At 40.8% G+C, this 18,762-nt stretch overlaps 1 protein-coding gene and 1 long non-coding RNA gene across 2 annotated transcripts in view; one reads left to right on the forward strand and one right to left on the reverse strand.

The window, feature by feature from the left end:
• Positions 1-16,583, forward strand: part of LOC124284136 (bifunctional heparan sulfate N-deacetylase/N-sulfotransferase 3-like) — a 40,681-nt gene extending 24,098 nt beyond the window's left edge. The window contains 14 exon segments of the mRNA XM_046720195.1: positions 299-411; positions 1,938-2,123; positions 2,522-2,650; positions 3,045-3,092; positions 3,095-3,229; positions 5,037-5,133; positions 5,583-5,706; positions 6,159-6,333; positions 7,503-7,673; positions 8,853-8,873; positions 10,915-10,935; positions 13,171-13,194; positions 14,924-15,033; positions 16,095-16,583. Coding sequence (XP_046576151.1) covers positions 299-411; positions 1,938-2,123; positions 2,522-2,650; positions 3,045-3,092; positions 3,095-3,229; positions 5,037-5,133; positions 5,583-5,706; positions 6,159-6,333; positions 7,503-7,673; positions 8,853-8,873; positions 10,915-10,935; positions 13,171-13,194; positions 14,924-15,033; positions 16,095-16,314 — 1,574 coding nt within the window. The 3' untranslated portion in view covers positions 16,315-16,583.
• On the reverse strand, positions 8,243-18,399 carry LOC124284137. The gene is made up of 5 exons (XR_006900474.1): positions 18,329-18,399; positions 18,170-18,239; positions 17,919-17,925; positions 14,318-14,324; positions 8,243-8,255 (listed from the first exon to the last, which is right to left on the reverse strand). It is a non-coding gene; the product is annotated as an uncharacterized LOC124284137 (long non-coding RNA).
• Between the last annotated feature and the right edge of the window lie 363 nt (positions 18,400-18,762).

An 18,762-nucleotide genomic window follows, 5' to 3' on the forward strand; every position in this document is an offset into this window, starting at 1 on the left:
GTTCTTGGTCATTTATCAGGTGAATGAAGAAAAAATGTTATCCATGAAACGTATCATGTATTCATTTCATGAATAAGGCTTAACAAATGTTTTACTTACCAGTAAGTACCAGTCTTTCATTACTTGATATTTGACTTTGAGTCACTGTTCTTTCCTTGTAGAAAGTGCAGGAAAGTAGCTGAAAATTTGCGAGGTACTTTGCTAAACCATAAACATACTTACTTGAGAATGTTGATGCTCACTGAGTTCTGTGATGTTTTGACGCCTGCTGTATATGTTGTTGTTGCTGCTGCTGCAGAGTATCGAGACAAGTTCTGGTGGTTCGGACACATGTGGAGGCATGAACAGGCTCACAAATTTGACCAGGACTTCCTGGAGCGCTCCATGTTGATGAACTTCCAGTTTGCAAAGGTGAGTGACCTCAAACCTTACACACCTTGTCTTGCACCTGTACACACCTTGTGGGTCGCTTTACTTCAGCACACAAGGGGTGGCGGTTAAAGCTTTTGCTCATCATACCGAAGACCCCTGTTCGATTCCCCACATGGGTACAAACTACAATGTGTGGAGCTCATTTCTGGTGTCTCCCCCTGAGATATTGCTGGAATTTTGCTGGAATATTGCTGAAAGCATCATAAAACTAAAGTCACTAACTCACAACTTCTGCACACACCTTGTGAGATACTTTACACCTATACACTCCACACACATCCACTATTTATGTGTCACTTTACTCCCATAGAGGCCTTGTGAGATACTTTACACTCATACACTCCACACACATCCACTATTTATGTGTCACTTTACTCCCATAGAGGCCTTGTGAGATACTTTACACTCATTTATTTACACCTTTACATACAGTCTCCACACACATCCACTATTTATGTGTCACTTTATCTCCCATAGAGGCCTCAGATACTCTTTTACTCCACTATTTATGTGTCACTTTTACTCCCATAGAGGCCTTGTGAGATACTTTACACTCATACACTCCACACACATCCACTATTTATGTGTCACTTTACTCCCATAGAGGCCTTGTGAGATACTTTACACTCATACACTCCACACACATCCACTATTTATGTGTCACTTTACTCCCATAGAGGCCTTGTGAGATACTTTACACTCATACACTCCACACACATCCATTATTTATGTGTCACTTTACTCCCATAGAGGCCTTGTGAGATACTTTACACCCATACACTCCACACACATCCACTATTTATGTGTCACTTTACTCCCATAGAGGCCTTGTGGGACACTTTACACTCATACACTCCACACACATCCACTATTTATGTGTCACTTTACTCCCATAGAGGCCTTGTGAGATACTTTACACCCATACATATTTGTTAGTCTTATCGTCATCCACACACACCATGTTTGTCACCTTACCGTCGTGGAGACCTTGGGACGGTGGGGTAGGCTTGTGGTTAAAGTGTTCACTTGTCACACCGAAGACCCGGGTTCTATTTCCCACATGGGTACAATGTGTGAAGCCCATTTCTGGTGTCCCCCACCGTGATGTTGCTGGAATATTGCTCAAAGTGGTGTAAAACTGAACTAGCTCAATCACTCACAGAGACCTCCATTTAGTAGATTGAGAGTATTTGGGACTGCATTGTTTCTAAGAATTGTATTGCCCCCGACATAAAAACTACTTGGTGCACTGTGTGTTCAGATCAAGGGGGCGGTGGGGTAGCCTAGTAGTTAAAGTGTTGGTTCGTCATGCTGAAGACCCAGTTTCGATTCCCTGCATGGGTACAATGTATAAATCCAATTTCTTGTGTCCACTGTGATAATGCTGGAATATTCCTATAAGCGGTGTAAAATGAAACTAACTCACTATGTTACCACGAAATGTAACTCACCACAGATGATTGTAGCCATGACATAGACCTGATGACTAATTGAACTGCCTGCAGGAGAATGACATCAAGGTCAAGTTCCAGTACGCTGTGGCCCCGCACCACTCAGGGGTGTACCCGGTCCATGATGCCTTGTACCACGCCTGGCACAACGTGTGGGACATCAAGGTCACCAGCACTGAGGAGTACCCCCGCCTCTACCCCTACTGGCGTCGGAGGGGGTTCATACACAAGGGAATCATGGTGAGTGGAGACCTTAGTATTATCAGGATTCTCATGTCCTGAGTATAGATTTTACAGGAGCAGGTATTCAGTGTACTATGCTTTTTAATAAAAATGAAGAATTCCTGTAATCGAAAAAGGTGCACATAAATCATGAAGTCCAAAGGTTAGGAGGAAATGCTCTTCAGGGAAAAATTTCTTCTCTTCTCTTCTCTCTCTCTCTCTCTCTCTCTCTCTCTCTGGATCTCTCTCTCTCTCTCTGGATCTGCCCCTGAGCATGTGTTCGCTGAAGACCAATTCTGACCTGGATCTACATTAGTCTAAATTATAAAAGAAAAGGTTTTTGACTCCAGTGTGAATATACAGATGTATGAAAGTAGTAAGCGTAGCCTCCCTGATAATTCTGTCTTGTTTCGGAGGTGCTTCCACGTCAGACCTGTGGCTTGTTCACGCACACTGTCTACATGGGTGACTACAATGGGGGAAAGGACGAGCTGGACAAAAACATTCAAGGGGGAGAACTCTTTCAGACATTCCTATACAGTCCGGTAAGTTGCTGTTACTGTAGTGATGGCTATGATTGAAATACAAAGTTTGAATAAGAATTTTTGTCAGTTGCAATAATACTGCCTGCTGTCACTGTCTCACTGACTGATCTCTGACTTTGTATGACATGATATGAATGTATAGATTCCAGGAATGTGTAATGCTTAGATATTGTTCGTGGTCCACTGTGTGGAAATGCTGTCATAACAGCATGTTAACCATTTCAGCATGTCCACTATGCAGATAGCATGAAATTGTTGCCTTGTATGGGATGGAAGATGCTCATTCATGCTCTGTTATACACGCCCACTTTGTGTCCTGAAAATATCAACAAGGGATTTGATTATGTGTTAAAAGTGCCCTATTTTTAAAGTGGCTTTCTTTGTGTGAACGCAGGTGAGCATCTTCATGACCCACCTGTCCAACTATGGTAATGATCGCCTGGCGCGCTGTACACGTTCGAGAGTGTGGTCAGGTTCATCAAGTGCTGGACCAACCTCCGTCTGAGAAGCCTGCCTCCTCTACAGCTGGGACTCAAGTACTTCGAGATGTACCCAGAGGAACGGGACCCTATCTGGCAGGTAATGTCGGGATTGACAGTTAATGATTGCAGTTTGGTTGGTGACACAAAGATCTGTGTTGGGACTGTGTTGAAGGACTAAGGTCTGTGTTGGGACTGTGTGGAACAGACCAAGGTCTGTGTTGGGACTGTGTTGAAGGACTATCGTCTTGGGGAGGCTTGAGATCTGGGGGGAAGATTCTATTACAAGGTAGGGCTTCAGATCCTTGGTTGGACTCAGATCTGAGATTGGATTTGGATCCATATAATGCCTTGGATCCATGGTTATAATTGGATCCATAGAATGACTTGGATCCATGGTTGGACTTGGGTCCATAGAATGATGCGGATCCATGGTTGGATTTGGATTCATAGAATGAGGAGGATCTATAGTTGGACTTGGGTCCATAGAATGACAAGGATCCATAGTTGGACTTGGGTCCATAGAATGACTTCTGTCCATAGATTGACTCGGGTCCATAGAATGACTCGAATCCATGGTTGGGTTTGGATCCATATAAAGACTCGGATCCATTGTTGGAATTGGATCCATAGAATGACTCAGATCCGTGGTTGGATTTGGATCCATAGAATGACTTGGATCCATAGTTGGACTTGGGTCCATATAATGACTTGGATCCATAGCTGGACTTGGGTCCATAGAATGACTTGGATCCAGAGTTGGACTTATGTCCATAGAATGACTCGGATCCATGGTTGGACTTGGGTCCATAGAATGGCTAGGATCCATGGTTGGGTTTGTATCCATGGAATGACTCGGACCCATGGTTGGAGTTGGATTCGGGTCCATAGAATGACTTGGATCCATGGTTGGAATTGGATCCATAGAATGACTTGGATCCATGTTTGGACTTGGGTCCATAGAATGACTTGGATCCATAGTTGGACTGGGATCCATAGAATTACTTGGAGCCATGGTTGGAATTGGATCCATAGAATGACTTGGATCCATGGTTGGACTTTGTCCATAGAATGACGAGGATCCATAGTTGAACTTGGATCCATAAAATGACTTCAATCAATAATTTGACTGGGGTCCATAGAATTACTTGGAACCATGGTTGGTATTGGATCCATAGAACGACTTGTATCCATGGTTAGAATCACTCGGATCCATGGTTGGGTTTAGGTCCATAGAATCACTCGGATCCATGGTTGGAATCGGGTCCATAGAATGTCTTGGATCCAGGTTTGAATTGGGTCCATAGAATGACTCGGATCCAGGTTGGACTTGGGTCCATAAAATGACTTGGATCCATGGTTGGATTTGGATCCATAGTTGGACTTGGGTCCATAGAATGACTCAGATCCATGGTTGGAATTGGATCCATAGAATGACTTGGATCCAAAGTTGGACTTGGGTCCATAGAATTACTTTGGTCCATTGTTGGAATTGGATCCGAAGAATGACTTGGATCCATGGTTAGAATGACTCGGATCCATGGTTAGAATGACTCGGATCCATGGTTGGACTTGGATCCATAAAATGACTCAGATCCATGGTTAGACTTGGGTCCTTACAACAACTCTGATCCAAAGTTGGACTTAGGTCCATAGAATGACTCAGATGCATGGTTGGCCCTAGATCCATAGAATGACTCAGATCCATATATGGATTTTTGGGTCCATGGAAGGACTCGGATCCATAGTAGGACTCAGATAGATTTTGATTTTCATATATATGTTCTATTTGCTTTCAGCATGAGTTGTGATAAGTTTTGATTAACAGGTCATAAATTCAGCGAATAAATTGTCTACTTACAATGTCAAAAGACCTTTCAGTTTTTCACACTCTCTTTTTCCTGCAGAACCCATGTGATTACAAACGTCATTTGATGATTTGGTCGGCCAACAAGACCTGTTCAAGACTGCCAAAGTTTCTGGTTATTGGGCCCCAGAAAACAGGTTAGTTACGAGATAATGCGTTGATTTTACAAGACATATTCATCAATGTTGCTAGAAATATAATGTTTGTGAATAATTCATTATGAGAATATCAATGTAAATGTTTTAACTATGATATAGAAAATGTTTGGTATTTAGTTACTTAAGAATAATCTCTTTTAAAAAGATTAACATTGTTCATGTTGGAGTATATATTGAGTGATAAACAGCAGGGTCAGTATCTGAAAACATGAAGTCAATATTTTACTCCAGTCGTTCCTTGTGAGATGACAAATTTATATTTTTTAACTGGTGACTGCTCACAAACAGGTGCTCATTATATTGATCTCTGTTTTTCTGGTTCGGAGAGATGTTTTTACAGCATGTTGCCATGAAGTTGGAATTTTAGAGAGAGTGGTGGTAAACCAAAAATGTAATGAAAATAACAAACAATCTTTCTCCACTTCCAGGAACAACTGCTCTGTACACGTTTCTGCAGATGCATCCGTCAATCTTCAGCAACTTCAACAGCCCAGAGACGTACGAGGAAATCCAGTTCTTCAATGGCAATAACTACTACAAGGGAATCGATTGGTCAGTTTCTTAATGATGTGTATTGGTCAGTTTCTAAGTGATGTGTATTGGTCAGTTTCTTAATGATGTGTATTGGTCAGTTTCTTAGTGATGTGTATTGGTCAGTTTCTGAATGATGTGTTGGTCAGTTTCTTAATGATGTGTATTGGTCAGTTTCTTAATGATGTGTATTGGTCAGTTTCTTAATGATGTGTATTGGTCAGTTTCTTAATGATGTGTATTGATCAGTTTCTTAGTGATGTGTATTGGTCAGAATCTTAGCGATGTGTATTGGTCAGTTTCTTAGTGATGTGTATTGGTCAGTTTCTTAGTGATGTGTATTGGTGATGTGAGTTTATGGCCTCTTACTGTTTGTAATTTTCATTATACTTAATTGTTTTTATTGTCACAGTTTTAAGCTGGATGTATATATTAGCTGTGAAGTAATCAGTGTTTTGCTTCTTTCCATACAGGTACATGGAGTTCTTCCCAGTCCCTGTTAATTCTACCTCAGTGTTTCTGTTTGAGAAGAGTGCGACATACTTTGACAACGACCAGGTTCCGATGCGGGCTCATGCTTTGTTACCTAGAGCCAAAATTATATGTATACTCCTCAGTCCCTCCAAACGGGCCTACTCATGGTACCAGGTAAGCTATCAGTAGATTGTCAGTATTTGAGGTTTTTGACAGGGGATTTCTAAGCAAAGTTAAGCAACCTTTGAACATCGGAGAAAATGGTCAAACCATTTCAAGCAGAACCTACTCTTTACATAATTTGACTTGTCTGCCAGTTACATCTTGGTCTGTCAAAGCAAAAACTACTTTTGCTGTGAGTGTTGTGACAAGTTCTATCCATACTACTCACACTTTGCTAAGGATCACAAAAATTCACAACCTTACTTACTTAGATTCATAATTTGAAATTGTATCCATTTAAAACTGGATAAGTTATAATATGGTAACCCCTCTTTAGGCAAACAGACACTTTAATCTAACCTTATGCACCTGATACATGAGGAACCATAAAAATGGTTTTCAGCCATTTTGCAAATCATGGAACGAGTCAGTGACAAGTACACAACACCTGTCAATAGCAGGTATGGGTTCCACAAGATGAAATGACATACTGAAACCCAAGGATCCATGCTTACAATAAGCTTAGATATTTAAACCAAATTTGACTCCACATCATAGTTTTCTGTTGAATCCATGATTCGATCCTTAGCAAAGTGTGAATAGTATATAAGTCAGATGATCTACTTGGGTGTATTTTGATATAAAAATTGCCATTTTGACCCCGAATATTCCTGAATGCCTAAGTATAGCATCTCTGATATATGAACAATAAGCCCCATCCATTTCCATGTATGAAGCACATTGATATATTTTATATATTACATACCCTTATAATACCCTTATATATTATAACCCTAATACCCTTTTATATTATAAGAGCGGTGGGGTAGCCTAGTGGTTAAAGTGTCTGCTCGTCACGTTGAAGACCCAGGTTCGAATCCCCACATGGGTACAATGTGTGAAGCCCATTCCTGGTGTCCCCTGCCGTGATATTGCTGGAATATTGCTAAAAGTGGGGCAACACCATACTCAATCACTAACTTATATATCATAAAACCCTATATACCCTTTTAATACCCTTAGGACACAGCTGAAACCAGCTTCAGTCTGGGCTAGTACAAGCAGCCGCACCTACACATACACACGCATGCACGTCGTCATATGAGCGAAATATTCTCCAACGGGCGTTAAACCCAATTTCACCTCACCTTATTACACAGCTCTCAATATCTTGTCTGTAGCACATGCGAGCACATGAAGATCCAACAGCACTCAACTACTCGTTCCATGAGATAATCACAGCAACAGAAATGGCGCCGCGGCGAGTCCGAGAACTCCGCAGCCGCTGTCTGAACCCTGGGACCTATGCACAGCACCTGATGCGATGGATGGACTACTTTTCACCAAGACAGGTAGCAGAGTTTATGATGACCAAGTCACCTTTGCATAAGCTTCTGTTAGAACACTGTCCACTAACATATGTAGACAGTAGTTGTTATAGATAATGGTGATCTGTACCATACCATCCTTTACTATCCATTGCATCTATTTTTACATTCTGTTTTGATAAATATCCTAGATCTATTTGTCATATCTTCGATTTAGGGCAACCTAAAAAATTCAGTGTCTCTCATCTTCTGCAAACACCTATCTGTGTCAGGATCTGAGGACATTGAAGGTTTCTTTGTGTGAACTTTATAAAATAGACAGACCATTTTCAAAAGCTTCAAAACTCTCCTTACATGTGTGTAAAACATGCAGACAGGCATATCTGATCTCTGTATCCTGGTAACAGATATAATCTGGGAGTTCCATATCCAGAAATACTAGGGGTGGTAGGGTAGCCAAGTGGGTAAAGTGTTAGCTTGTCACGCTGAAGACCCAGGTTCGAGTTCCCACATGTGTGAAGTCCATTTGTAGTGTATCCAACCGTAATATTGCTGAAATATTGCTAAAAGTGGTGTACAACCCAACTCACTCCCAGAAATAGTACCCTTTCTGTATGGAGGATACAGCAATCGGCATATCTATCCATCCATGATTTCAATCTCCTGAACTCTAAAATGTTTTCTTATTGAGAATTGCTGTAAAGATAAGTTTAGTGTTGAACTGGTGCCTTTTAATGATTTTGGATTTTTCTGAAGATTGAACGACATTTATGTTCACTGAACTGACGGTATCCAGTGAGCTAAATGTGTGGTATGTGTGGTCCTACTCCAGTTTTGGAGTCACAGGAAGGAGGCAATGCCTGTCTTATGTACTCTGTATATGTTGCTATGGATAATTTAAACATGGAGAATGGCGATATGCACTGGATGATCAAGGATGTCCGTGAACCTTTTTTGACTCTCATGATTTCGATAGCAACAAAAAAAGATATATTTTTCATTTGAAGTTCATACCGTCAAAGGGCGGTGGGGTAACCTAGTGGTTAAAGCGTTTGCTCGTCATGCCGAAGACCGGGTTAGATTCCCCACATGGGTACAATGTGTGAAGCCCATTTCTGGTGTCTGCCACCATGATATTGCTGGAATATTGCTAAAAGCGACATAGACTAGTTGTGAGTATAGATGGAACATTTGTTTTTCCAGGAACCTGCAGGAAATCAAAGTGTAAGACATACTTGGGACAATCTATTTACTTTGTTCTCACATGATGTGAACATATGGTGTAGTCGTCTGGCTTAACGAAGGTTCTTGCTGTTTTATTGTGGCAAGATCCTGCTGGTGGTGGTGTGTCTGTGTTAAATGTTTGTAACATGTAGGTAATGTCCACTCATTGCTTGCTGGGATGATTCTATACTCCTCTCTGACCAACTGAGGGATTTCAGTACCACTCAGGACACAGGTGGCCATGTTTTCTGAAACATCACTGTTTGCTGTGCAGAGATGCATCACTAAGGATGATGGGAACATTTGGTGTAATCTTCTGGCTTTACAATGGCTTTTGCTGTTTCTGTGTGGGATAATCCTATTAGTTCTCTGTGTAAAATGTATATAACATGCTCTCAACTTCATCTAGCAGTGACCCGTGAAGGTCCGGGTTAGAATTGATCTTCAGTAACCCATGCTTGTCGTAAGAGGTGACTAGCGGATCGGGTGGTCAGCCTCGCTGACTGGGTTGCCACAGGTCATAGTATCCCAATTGCATAGATCAATGTTCATGCTGTTGATCCTTGGATTGTCTGGTCCAGACTCGATTATTTACAGACCACCGCCATATAGCTTGAATATTGCTGAGTGCGGCGTAAAACTAAACTCACTCTCACTCACTCATCTAGCAGTTGGCATATTTCTCTGCAGGATTTGCTATACAGGTCCAGTTCTTTCTTTGACTAGCCACAGATCATTCCTGCTTCAAACCATCATAAAGTCAATGGCCAAAATTGTGAGAAATAGAGCAGATGTCAACAAAGCATCTGGATGTCATACCTGATGACGTCATAAATCTGAGAACATATGGTGTAGTTTTCTAGCTTTACAATGGTTCTTGCTATTTCAGTATGGGGTAAACCCATTTCGGTGTTGGTGTTCTCTGTGTAAAATGTATAGAACATGCTCACAGCTTGATCTTCCAGTTGGCTTACTTCTCTGCAGGATTTGCTATGTGGGCCATGATAAGTTCTTTCTTTTTCTAGCCACACATCATTCCTGCTTCAAGCCATCATAAAGTCAATGGCCAAAATTGTGAGAAATAGAGCAGACGTCAACAAAGCATCTGGACGTCATACCTGATGACGTCATAAATCTGAGAACATATAGTGTAGTTTTCTAGCTTTACAATGGTTCTTGCTATTTCAGTGTGGGATGATCCTATTAGGTGTTGGTGTTCTCTGTGTAAAATGTATTTAACATGCTCTCAGCTTCACTTAGCTGTGAGCATATTTCTCTGAAGGATTTGCTATGCAGGTCCATTTAAAAATCATAACATTTTGCAGGTGGAAAGTTTGACACGCTTGGCCTGATACAATAGTCTCTTGTCAGTCTTGCATCATCTCCAGTACCCTTAACCCATGGCAGTGATATTGCTGGAATTTTGCAAAAAGCAACATAGAACTAAACTCACTCACTCACTCTAAAAACATCTTCATGTTGAGACTTGCTGTAAAGATCAGTTTAGTGTTAGACTGGTGCTTTTTAATGATTTGGGATTTTTCTAAAGAGTGAACGACATTTATTTTCACTGAATGAAATTATCCAGTTTCTGTACGCCAGATGTGTGATATGTGTGGCCCTACTCCAGCATTGGAGTCACATAAAGGAGGCAATGCCTGACTAATGTACTCTGTATATATTGTTATGGATAATTTAAACATGGAGAATGGCGATATGTACTGGATGATCAAGGATGTCTGTGAACCTTGTTTGACTCATGATTTTGATAGCTACAGAAGAAGATCTATTTTTCATTCGAAGTTCATACCATCAAGAGTTGGTTGGGTAACCTAGTGGTTAAAGCGTTTGCTCGTCATGCCGAAGACCCGGGTTCGATTCCCCATATGGGTACAATGTGTGAAGCTCATTTCTGGTGTCCGCTGCCTTGCGATTGCCGGAATTATGCTACAAGCAGCGTATAGCTGAACCCTCTTACTCATACCATCAAGGATCACCAAGTTTCTAGTTGTGAGTATATATGAAACATATTTTATTCCAGGAACCTGCAGGAAATCAAAGTGTAAGACATACTTGGGACAATCTATTTACTTTGTTCTCACATGATGTGAACATATGGTGTAGTCGTCTGGCTTAACGAAGGTTCTTGCTGTTTTATTGTGGCAAGATCCTGCTGGTGGTGGTGTGTCTGTGTTAAATGTTTGTAACATGTAGGTAATGTCCACTCATTGCTTGCTGGGATGATTCTATGCTCCTCTCTGACCAACTGAGGGATTTCAGTACCACTCAGGACACAGGTGGCCATGTTTTCTAAACATCACTGTTTGCTGTGCAGAGATGCATCACTAAGGATGATGGGAACATTTGGTGTAATCTTCTGGCTTTACAATGGCTTTGCTGTTTCAGTGTGGGATAATCCTTCAAGGTGTTGGTGTTCTCTGAAGATCGTATATAACATGCTCCCGGCTTCATCTAGGTCAGTTTAGAATTGATCTTCAGTAACCCATGCTTGTCGTAACAGAGGTGACTAACGGATCAGGCCTCAGCTGACTGACTGGTTGCCACATGTCATCATATTCCAATTGCGTAGATCGATACTCATGCTGTTTATCACTGGATTGTCTGGTCCAGACTTGATTATTTACAGACCACCGCCATATAGCTGGAATATTGCTGAGTGCGGTGCTAAATTAAACTCACTTACATACTCATCTAGCAGTTTGCATATTTCTCTGTAGGATTTGCTTTACAGGTCCATGATAAGTTCTTCTTTGTCTGACGACAAATCATTCCTGCTCTGAGCCACCATAAAGTCAGTGGCCAAAAATGTGAGAAATGTTGCAGATGCCAACAAAGCATCTGGATGTCATACCTGATGATGTCACAAATCTGAGTCTTGTGGCTTTACAATGGTTCTTGCCTGTTTCTATGTGTGATGATCCTATTAGCTTTTGGTGTTCTCTCTGTAAAATGTCTAAAACATGCTCTCAGCTTTATCTAGCAGTTTGCATATTTCTCTGCAGGATTTGCTCTGCAGGTTCACGATAAGTTCTTTCTTTGTCTGACGACAGATCATTCCTGCTCCAAGCAACCATAAAGTCAGTGGCCAACATTGTGAGAAATGGAGCAGACGACAACTGAGCATCAGGATGTCATGACGTCATATTTCTGTGGGAAAACTTTCAAAATCATGACATTTTGCAGATGGAAAGCTTGACATGCTCGACCAGATGCAGTAGTCTCTTGTCAGACTTGCAGCATCTCCAGTATCCCTAACCAATGGCACAGTACTGTTTGATGACTGACATAACAGAACTTGTGGTTGGCATGATTGTAAGCCATTCTCTTCCCACAGAACCTCTGTTCTAATACGACCCTTTCATGGTGCGAGTGTTCAGGTTTCGTGATTGGTTGCAATCAGATTTAGTTGTGCAATCAGCGACGTTGTTTCAAAAGTGATCCTTCGCAAGGCCTCGGTAATATCCTTATGCTTCGGGAAAACTAGAACCTCTTCCCCTGCGCGATGCGCAAACGTTTCTTCTAGACAGAACTCAGTCATGTAATGCCAGATCTCGAGGACAACGGACAAGCTTGCCATTAAATGTCTTGTGTGTCACATCAACACAAAACCCCGGCAGAGAAGTGGGATATTTGTGGCCCCATTTTACTTGCATTAGTCAAGTTGGATCTAAGTCGATGTATCACGTGTTCTGATTGGATAAAAAGAAGGGAGATAATTTGTGTTGTGATTTTTTGCCGCTAGGGGATTTTACGGGAAATATGGCTGTATTAGAACAGAGGTTCGTAGGAAGATATGACAAGTAACCTCTGTGGGAAGAGAATGGATTGTAAGGAAGTAGCGGTCTTCAGTTGGTGGAAGGGAATTAGTTTTGTTTTCAAACAGGTTTACTAAATTACAGCTGTGTTAGAGCTGTGGAATGATGAAGCAGCTGCAACATGCATTCAAAAATGTTTGTGTATCTCTATGAAAACTGATGTGGTATGTATTGAGTGACCTCACTTAAATAAAATAGTAATTTTGAATGTAGATGTAATCTTATTTGATTGGTTGATGGTTTCCAACACGAGTTATTGGTAAGATAGTGTTTTTAACTTTTGAAGTGAATCTATGAGCCATATAGAGATAACTATTGTTTCAATACAGGATGTTAGTAAACATTCTCAGGCTACTGTGTTTGTGAGTTACAGAGAAAATATGTCGTCTGAAAATTCTTACCGTCAAGGATCCCAAAGTTGTTGTTTTTTGTGAGTTTAGTTGAAACTTTTGTTTTTCCAGGTTCCTATAGAATGGAATGAATATGTAAGACACATTTGGGACAATCTTTTTACATTGTTCTCAGATGATGAGAACATTAGGTGTAGTCTTTTTGCTTTACAATTTTTCTGTTTCAATGTGGGATGATCTGACCAGGTTTAGACTTGTGTAACATGTAAATGTCAACACATTGCATGCTGGGACAGTTCTGTACTACACTCAGGATTCAGGTGGCTATGTTTTCTAAGGCATTGCTGTTTGCTGTGCTGAGATGCATCGCTCAGGAATGCCAAAACCTGTGATTATTGGTTCAAATCTCAGTTTACTCTGATTATGTTATATTGTTTGTCTTTATTTATTTATTTATTTTGGTTTACTGAAAGTGAAGGGCTTCTGAAACCTATGGCATTGAGGGCTTTTCTGCAATCGCAAGCTGACATCCATTGAAATTGATGTTGTTCCATAGTGGCCTTAATGTGTGGCATTAGACTCACTCACTCTCTTACTCATTCATTCATTTTGGTCACTTTTTCCGCTGATGTTGCTGGAATATTGCTTCCAAGTAAAAACCAAAACTCATACTAAAAGTAAATCATTCATTTTGTCAGGATGCATAAATAGGTGTAGGATGCATGGATTTTGATATAGTGAGTGAGTGACTCTTATGCTTATGACAAATAGGACTAATGCAGATATATACTGGACAAAATAAGTTAGGGATATTGGTATTTTTATGATTGATATTTTATCAGAGTGTCAGTGAATAAATAGATCATTATTCATGATTTCAAAATTTACATATATCCCTAAGTATTTTTGTCCAGTATAATTTGAACGTATAAAAGATAACCAGAGTATGACTGTTGGTTTGTGACCAACGTACCAATGCTCATTGGTTTCAATTAAATGAAAATTAAACTGTCATAATTTCATCTGCATTTAGCTGATATGCTTTGAAGTCACTGAAATATTGCTGCAACTCATTCATGAATATTCAGATTCTGCAGCAGCTTGGAAGTTGAGAAAGGGAGAATACTCCTTTCATTATTTGTTGATATGCATTTGAAACATACTGAATTACAGTGGAAGCTGTCAAAACTGGCAGCTGTCCAATCCGACTAGTTGGCTGGCTGTGTATTGTCACCAATTAATCCTACATTGAAACGACCTGGTTGCTGACAAAGATAATTTAATCTTAGTTCAGTGTGGGTATACTTGAACATGTTATTAGTGAGTTGAGTCAATGTGTGCAGTAATTGAGAGAATCACGTTATACAACAATGTATATGAGAGTGACAAAACTGGTTCAGTTCTAGTTAGCAGTCGTAGACTAAACTAGTCGTGTCAACTCTACAATCTGGCACGATGACTAAACTGGATTATTTCTTCAGTCTTGACGTGTGCCAGTTTAGGCAGCTTCCACCGTATAAAACTCAGGTGATGTCTTGTGATATGTCGTGTATCATCCCTGAATTGTACTATCTGATGATCATGAACAGATGTGATTATCATTATTCTCATGTACATAATTATCATTACATCACAGATTTCATTATCATTTTTATCACTTATGTGAATATTGAGTATGCATGTGGTTAGTTTGTGTTCCAGAGCAGTGGGGTAGCCCAATGGTTAAAGCGTTTGCTCATTAAGCCGAAGATCAGGGTTCAATTCCCCACATGGGTACAATATGTGAAGCCCATTTTTGGTGTCCCCTGCTGGGATATTATGGGGATTTGCTAATACTGCACTCACTGGCTATTTTATGTTCCAGCTTTTCATCATTGACGGTGAGCAGCTGCGCAATGACCCCATCCATGTCATGCATCACATTCAGCGCTTCCTGCATATAGACACGTACTTTGACTACAGTCAACACCTCAGGTAATGTACAGACATATTTATCACATTCCTAGATACTGGACCGCCTCCGTGATGTAGTAGTTAGAGCGTCCGCCCGGAGAGCGGAAATTCGCGGGTTCGATCCCCGACCGCGTCATACCAAAAGACGTTAAAATATGGTACTTGTTGGTCCCTGCCTGGCACTCGGCATTAATGGGTACAACAAGGACTAGTCGGCTCGGAGTCAGTATAATGTGTCTGAGTGGGGTATTCATGCTTCACTGCGGCATGGTATCTCAGTGGGCTAGCACTATAAAACCAGCTTAAGTCTGGGCTAGTACAAGCAGCCGCACATACACATACACATGCATGCACGTCGTCATATGAGCGAAATATTCTCAATCACGACGTTAAACCCAAATTCACCTCACCTCACCTCACCTCACCTCACCTCACCTCACCTCACCTCACCTCGATACTGAGTGCATCAAATCTCCATTCTAGTACAGTAAATACCCATGACGTCAGCATAGTCAACATTTGATATAGTATTATTGACCAAGTCATGGAGCCTTACCATCTAATCCATTTAACCCCTGAAGATCTGGGTTAGAATTGGTCTTCAGCAACCCATGCTTGTCATAATAGGCAACTATCGGGATCAGGTGGTCAGGCACGCTGACTAGGTTGACACATGTCATCGTATCCCAATTACGTAGAATGATGCTCATGAGGTTGATCACTGGATTGTCTGGTCCAGACACAATTATTTACAGACCGCTGCCATATAGCTGGAATATTGCTGAGTTAAATTAATTGCAGCGTTAAACAATCCAACCAACCTAATCTCATTTATGATAAGCATGGGATGCTGGTCCTAAATTTGAATCTACCATTTCACTGGTATAAGAGAAGAAACTCTTTGAGTTCTTTGAGCGATCTCCTTTGTGGTGGAGAATTCAGTGCACTATAAATAACCATAGTTTTACTATTATTATTATTATAACAGGTTGTACTGATCACTTGGTATTCGACAGCTTGGTGTTGTGCAGAGTAGATCTATATGTATCTACATCTTAAATTTTCCCTCTTGATTCTTGCAGGTATGATCCACGGAAAGGCTTCTTTTGTCAAGTCCTCAATGAGGAAAAGAATAGGTGTTTAGGAAAAGGGAAAGGTCGGAACTATCCTCCAATGGAAGACAAGTCGGAGAGGATTCTAAAGAGATATTATCGCAAGCATAATATAGCTCTGTCTAAACTGCTGCATAAACTGAACATGGTCATTCCTGATTGGCTGGAAGAGGATCTGCGATATCCCTGAGACGTGGTCTTGGGGAAACATTGTAGCAAACTGATGGGGATGCTGGGATGAACACATGCATGACGATTGGACAGGTTGTCATGGCAACCAGATCAGAACATCTTGACTAAACTGTAGTCTGTGAAGCTCATCACGAAAGACAAAACAGGGTCTCATGTTGTGAAATATGGGTTGGATGGATGTGACAGAAACACATCTGCTAAGATTTGAAATTTCAGTGACTTTATTATGTAGATAAAAATGAACATAGACCAAGAATTAGTCTAAAGAAAATAGAGTCAGTTTTTTGAACAGGCTTGTAAAGACAATGTTGTTGGATGAAGGAAATTGTTTTTGGCATCACTACAAAACACCACGCCTCACATCAATTAGGTGTCATCAAGTAGTCACAGAGGAAAAAACTGCTATGTGTTTCCTACTTTCTTTTCATGATGAAATATGAACAGTTTGTAGTCCTACCACTCATGTTTCTTGTGCTATTGGGGCGGTGGGGTAGCCTAATGGTTAAAGCGTTGGCTCGTCACGCCGAAGACCCGGGTTCGAATCCCCACATGGGTACAATGTGTGAAGCCCATTTCTGGTGTCCCCTGCCGTGATGTTGCTGGAATATTGCTAAAAGCGGCGTAAAACCACACTCAGTCAGTCAGTCTTGTGCTATTATTGTACACAGATGCTTTTAACAGTTTTAGGTGATAGGTTATATCTGTCAATGAAACCAATCTATAAAAGGGGTAAATTGGATTACTTCCTAATAATTTGTTGTAGCATTATGTTTTGACTTGACTGAGGTAAGGATATAAGCATACATGCTATTATGCAGTCAACTACTCATCATGGACAGATATAATAAAGTATTTTTGAAGGAAGGGGATAGTTAATAACTGAGATATTTAGTTTTCTGCATGAGAATTTACGTGGGATTAAAATATGGCCTTAAAGTTGTTTAATAGTTTTGACAGTGTTTTGGTCTTCGTGATAGCAGTGGGATGCTTGGTGTGTATTGGCAAGTCAGTAGTCTATGTATGTATTACCTGACTCCACAAGCAATGTCTGGTTGAGTTATGTGGTGCTTAGAGGAACTGCAGGTTACTGAATCAACCACTGGCAACTGATGGAATTCTCAGAGATGTTCCATCATTAGGCTTCTTGTACAGTCAACTGATAGCTGCCGAAAAGAGCAAGGATGAAAGACATAGCTGGTTCAGCCAAGGGTGACTGTTCCATGTCTGAGAGATGGTCAATGGCTGCAGCATGTGATCTAAGAGTTGGATCCTGCCGACTAGGAGATCGATTCCAGAGACACCTGACTTTGTGTCAAGAGTGATTGTAGTGCTACACTATTGACCAACACTGGAGTGCCTCCATGATCAAAGGCCAGATGAGGAAAAGCAGACGTCTGCAAAATAGAACCAACATGTACATCTTCTATATGGAAGACTCACCAAGGATGCTCCAACAAGTGTACTGATTGTAGTGCTACACTATTGACCAACACTTGTGTGCCCCTGATCAACAGAGACTAGATGAGGAAAAGCAGACGTCTGAAAAACAGAACCAACTTGCACATCTTCTGTGTGGAGGACTGACCAAACGGATAGTCCAACCAGTGTACTGATTGTCTGCTACAGAGTGTAGTGTTAGATGTTGACGATCACAACATAAAGATGCAGTTTTACAGCATTGAGAGAACCAAAGTTCTACCTTGACTTCTGTGAAGTTTCAGTGTAGAGTGTAGTCATATTTTGTATATAATTTCGCCAAAGACTAGGTTAATCATGTGTAGGTAATTCTATCAACTCCGTGATATGATTCTACCTCTGAGAGATGGATGATAAGGGGTTGTTGTGGAGGTGACTGCAGAAATGTACCCTGGGTGCTGTCTATACAGAAATGTATCCTGGGTGCTGTCTATACAGAAATGTAACCTGGATACTGTCTATCCAGAAATGTATGCCTATACAGAAATGTACCCTGTACAGAAATGTAACCTGGGTATGCTATACAGAAATGTAACCTGGATACTGTCTATCCAGAAATGGATCCCTGTACTGTCTGTATGCAGAAAAGCACCGCAGATATTGTTCGTATATAAAAAACTATTGTCCATATAAGAAGCTGTGTCCATATAAAAGCACTATTCATGTACAGAAATCTTTCACAGGTATCTGTCATGTACAGAAATCTATCACAGGTTACAATGTGTGAATCCTATTTCTGTTGTCCCCTGCCATGATATTGCTGGAATATTACTAAAAGCGGCATAAAACTAAAACTCACTCACCCAATCAAAACCTAACCCACAAAAATTCCCAGATTCCCATAGTCAGTTCACGTATACTCCTGTTTTGGAGCCGCCATATAGCTGGAATATTGCTGAGTGCAGCGTAAAACTCAACTCACTCACTCACTCCTTTTTTGGAAATGTTGATTTTAAGGAAATTTTACAAA

The sequence above is a fragment of the Haliotis rubra genome, unplaced genomic scaffold (assembly GCF_003918875.1).
Source record: "Haliotis rubra isolate DU_JTF1 unplaced genomic scaffold, ASM391887v1 Scf33, whole genome shotgun sequence".
In the NCBI taxonomy this organism is placed as follows: domain Eukaryota; kingdom Metazoa; phylum Mollusca; class Gastropoda; order Lepetellida; family Haliotidae; genus Haliotis; species Haliotis rubra.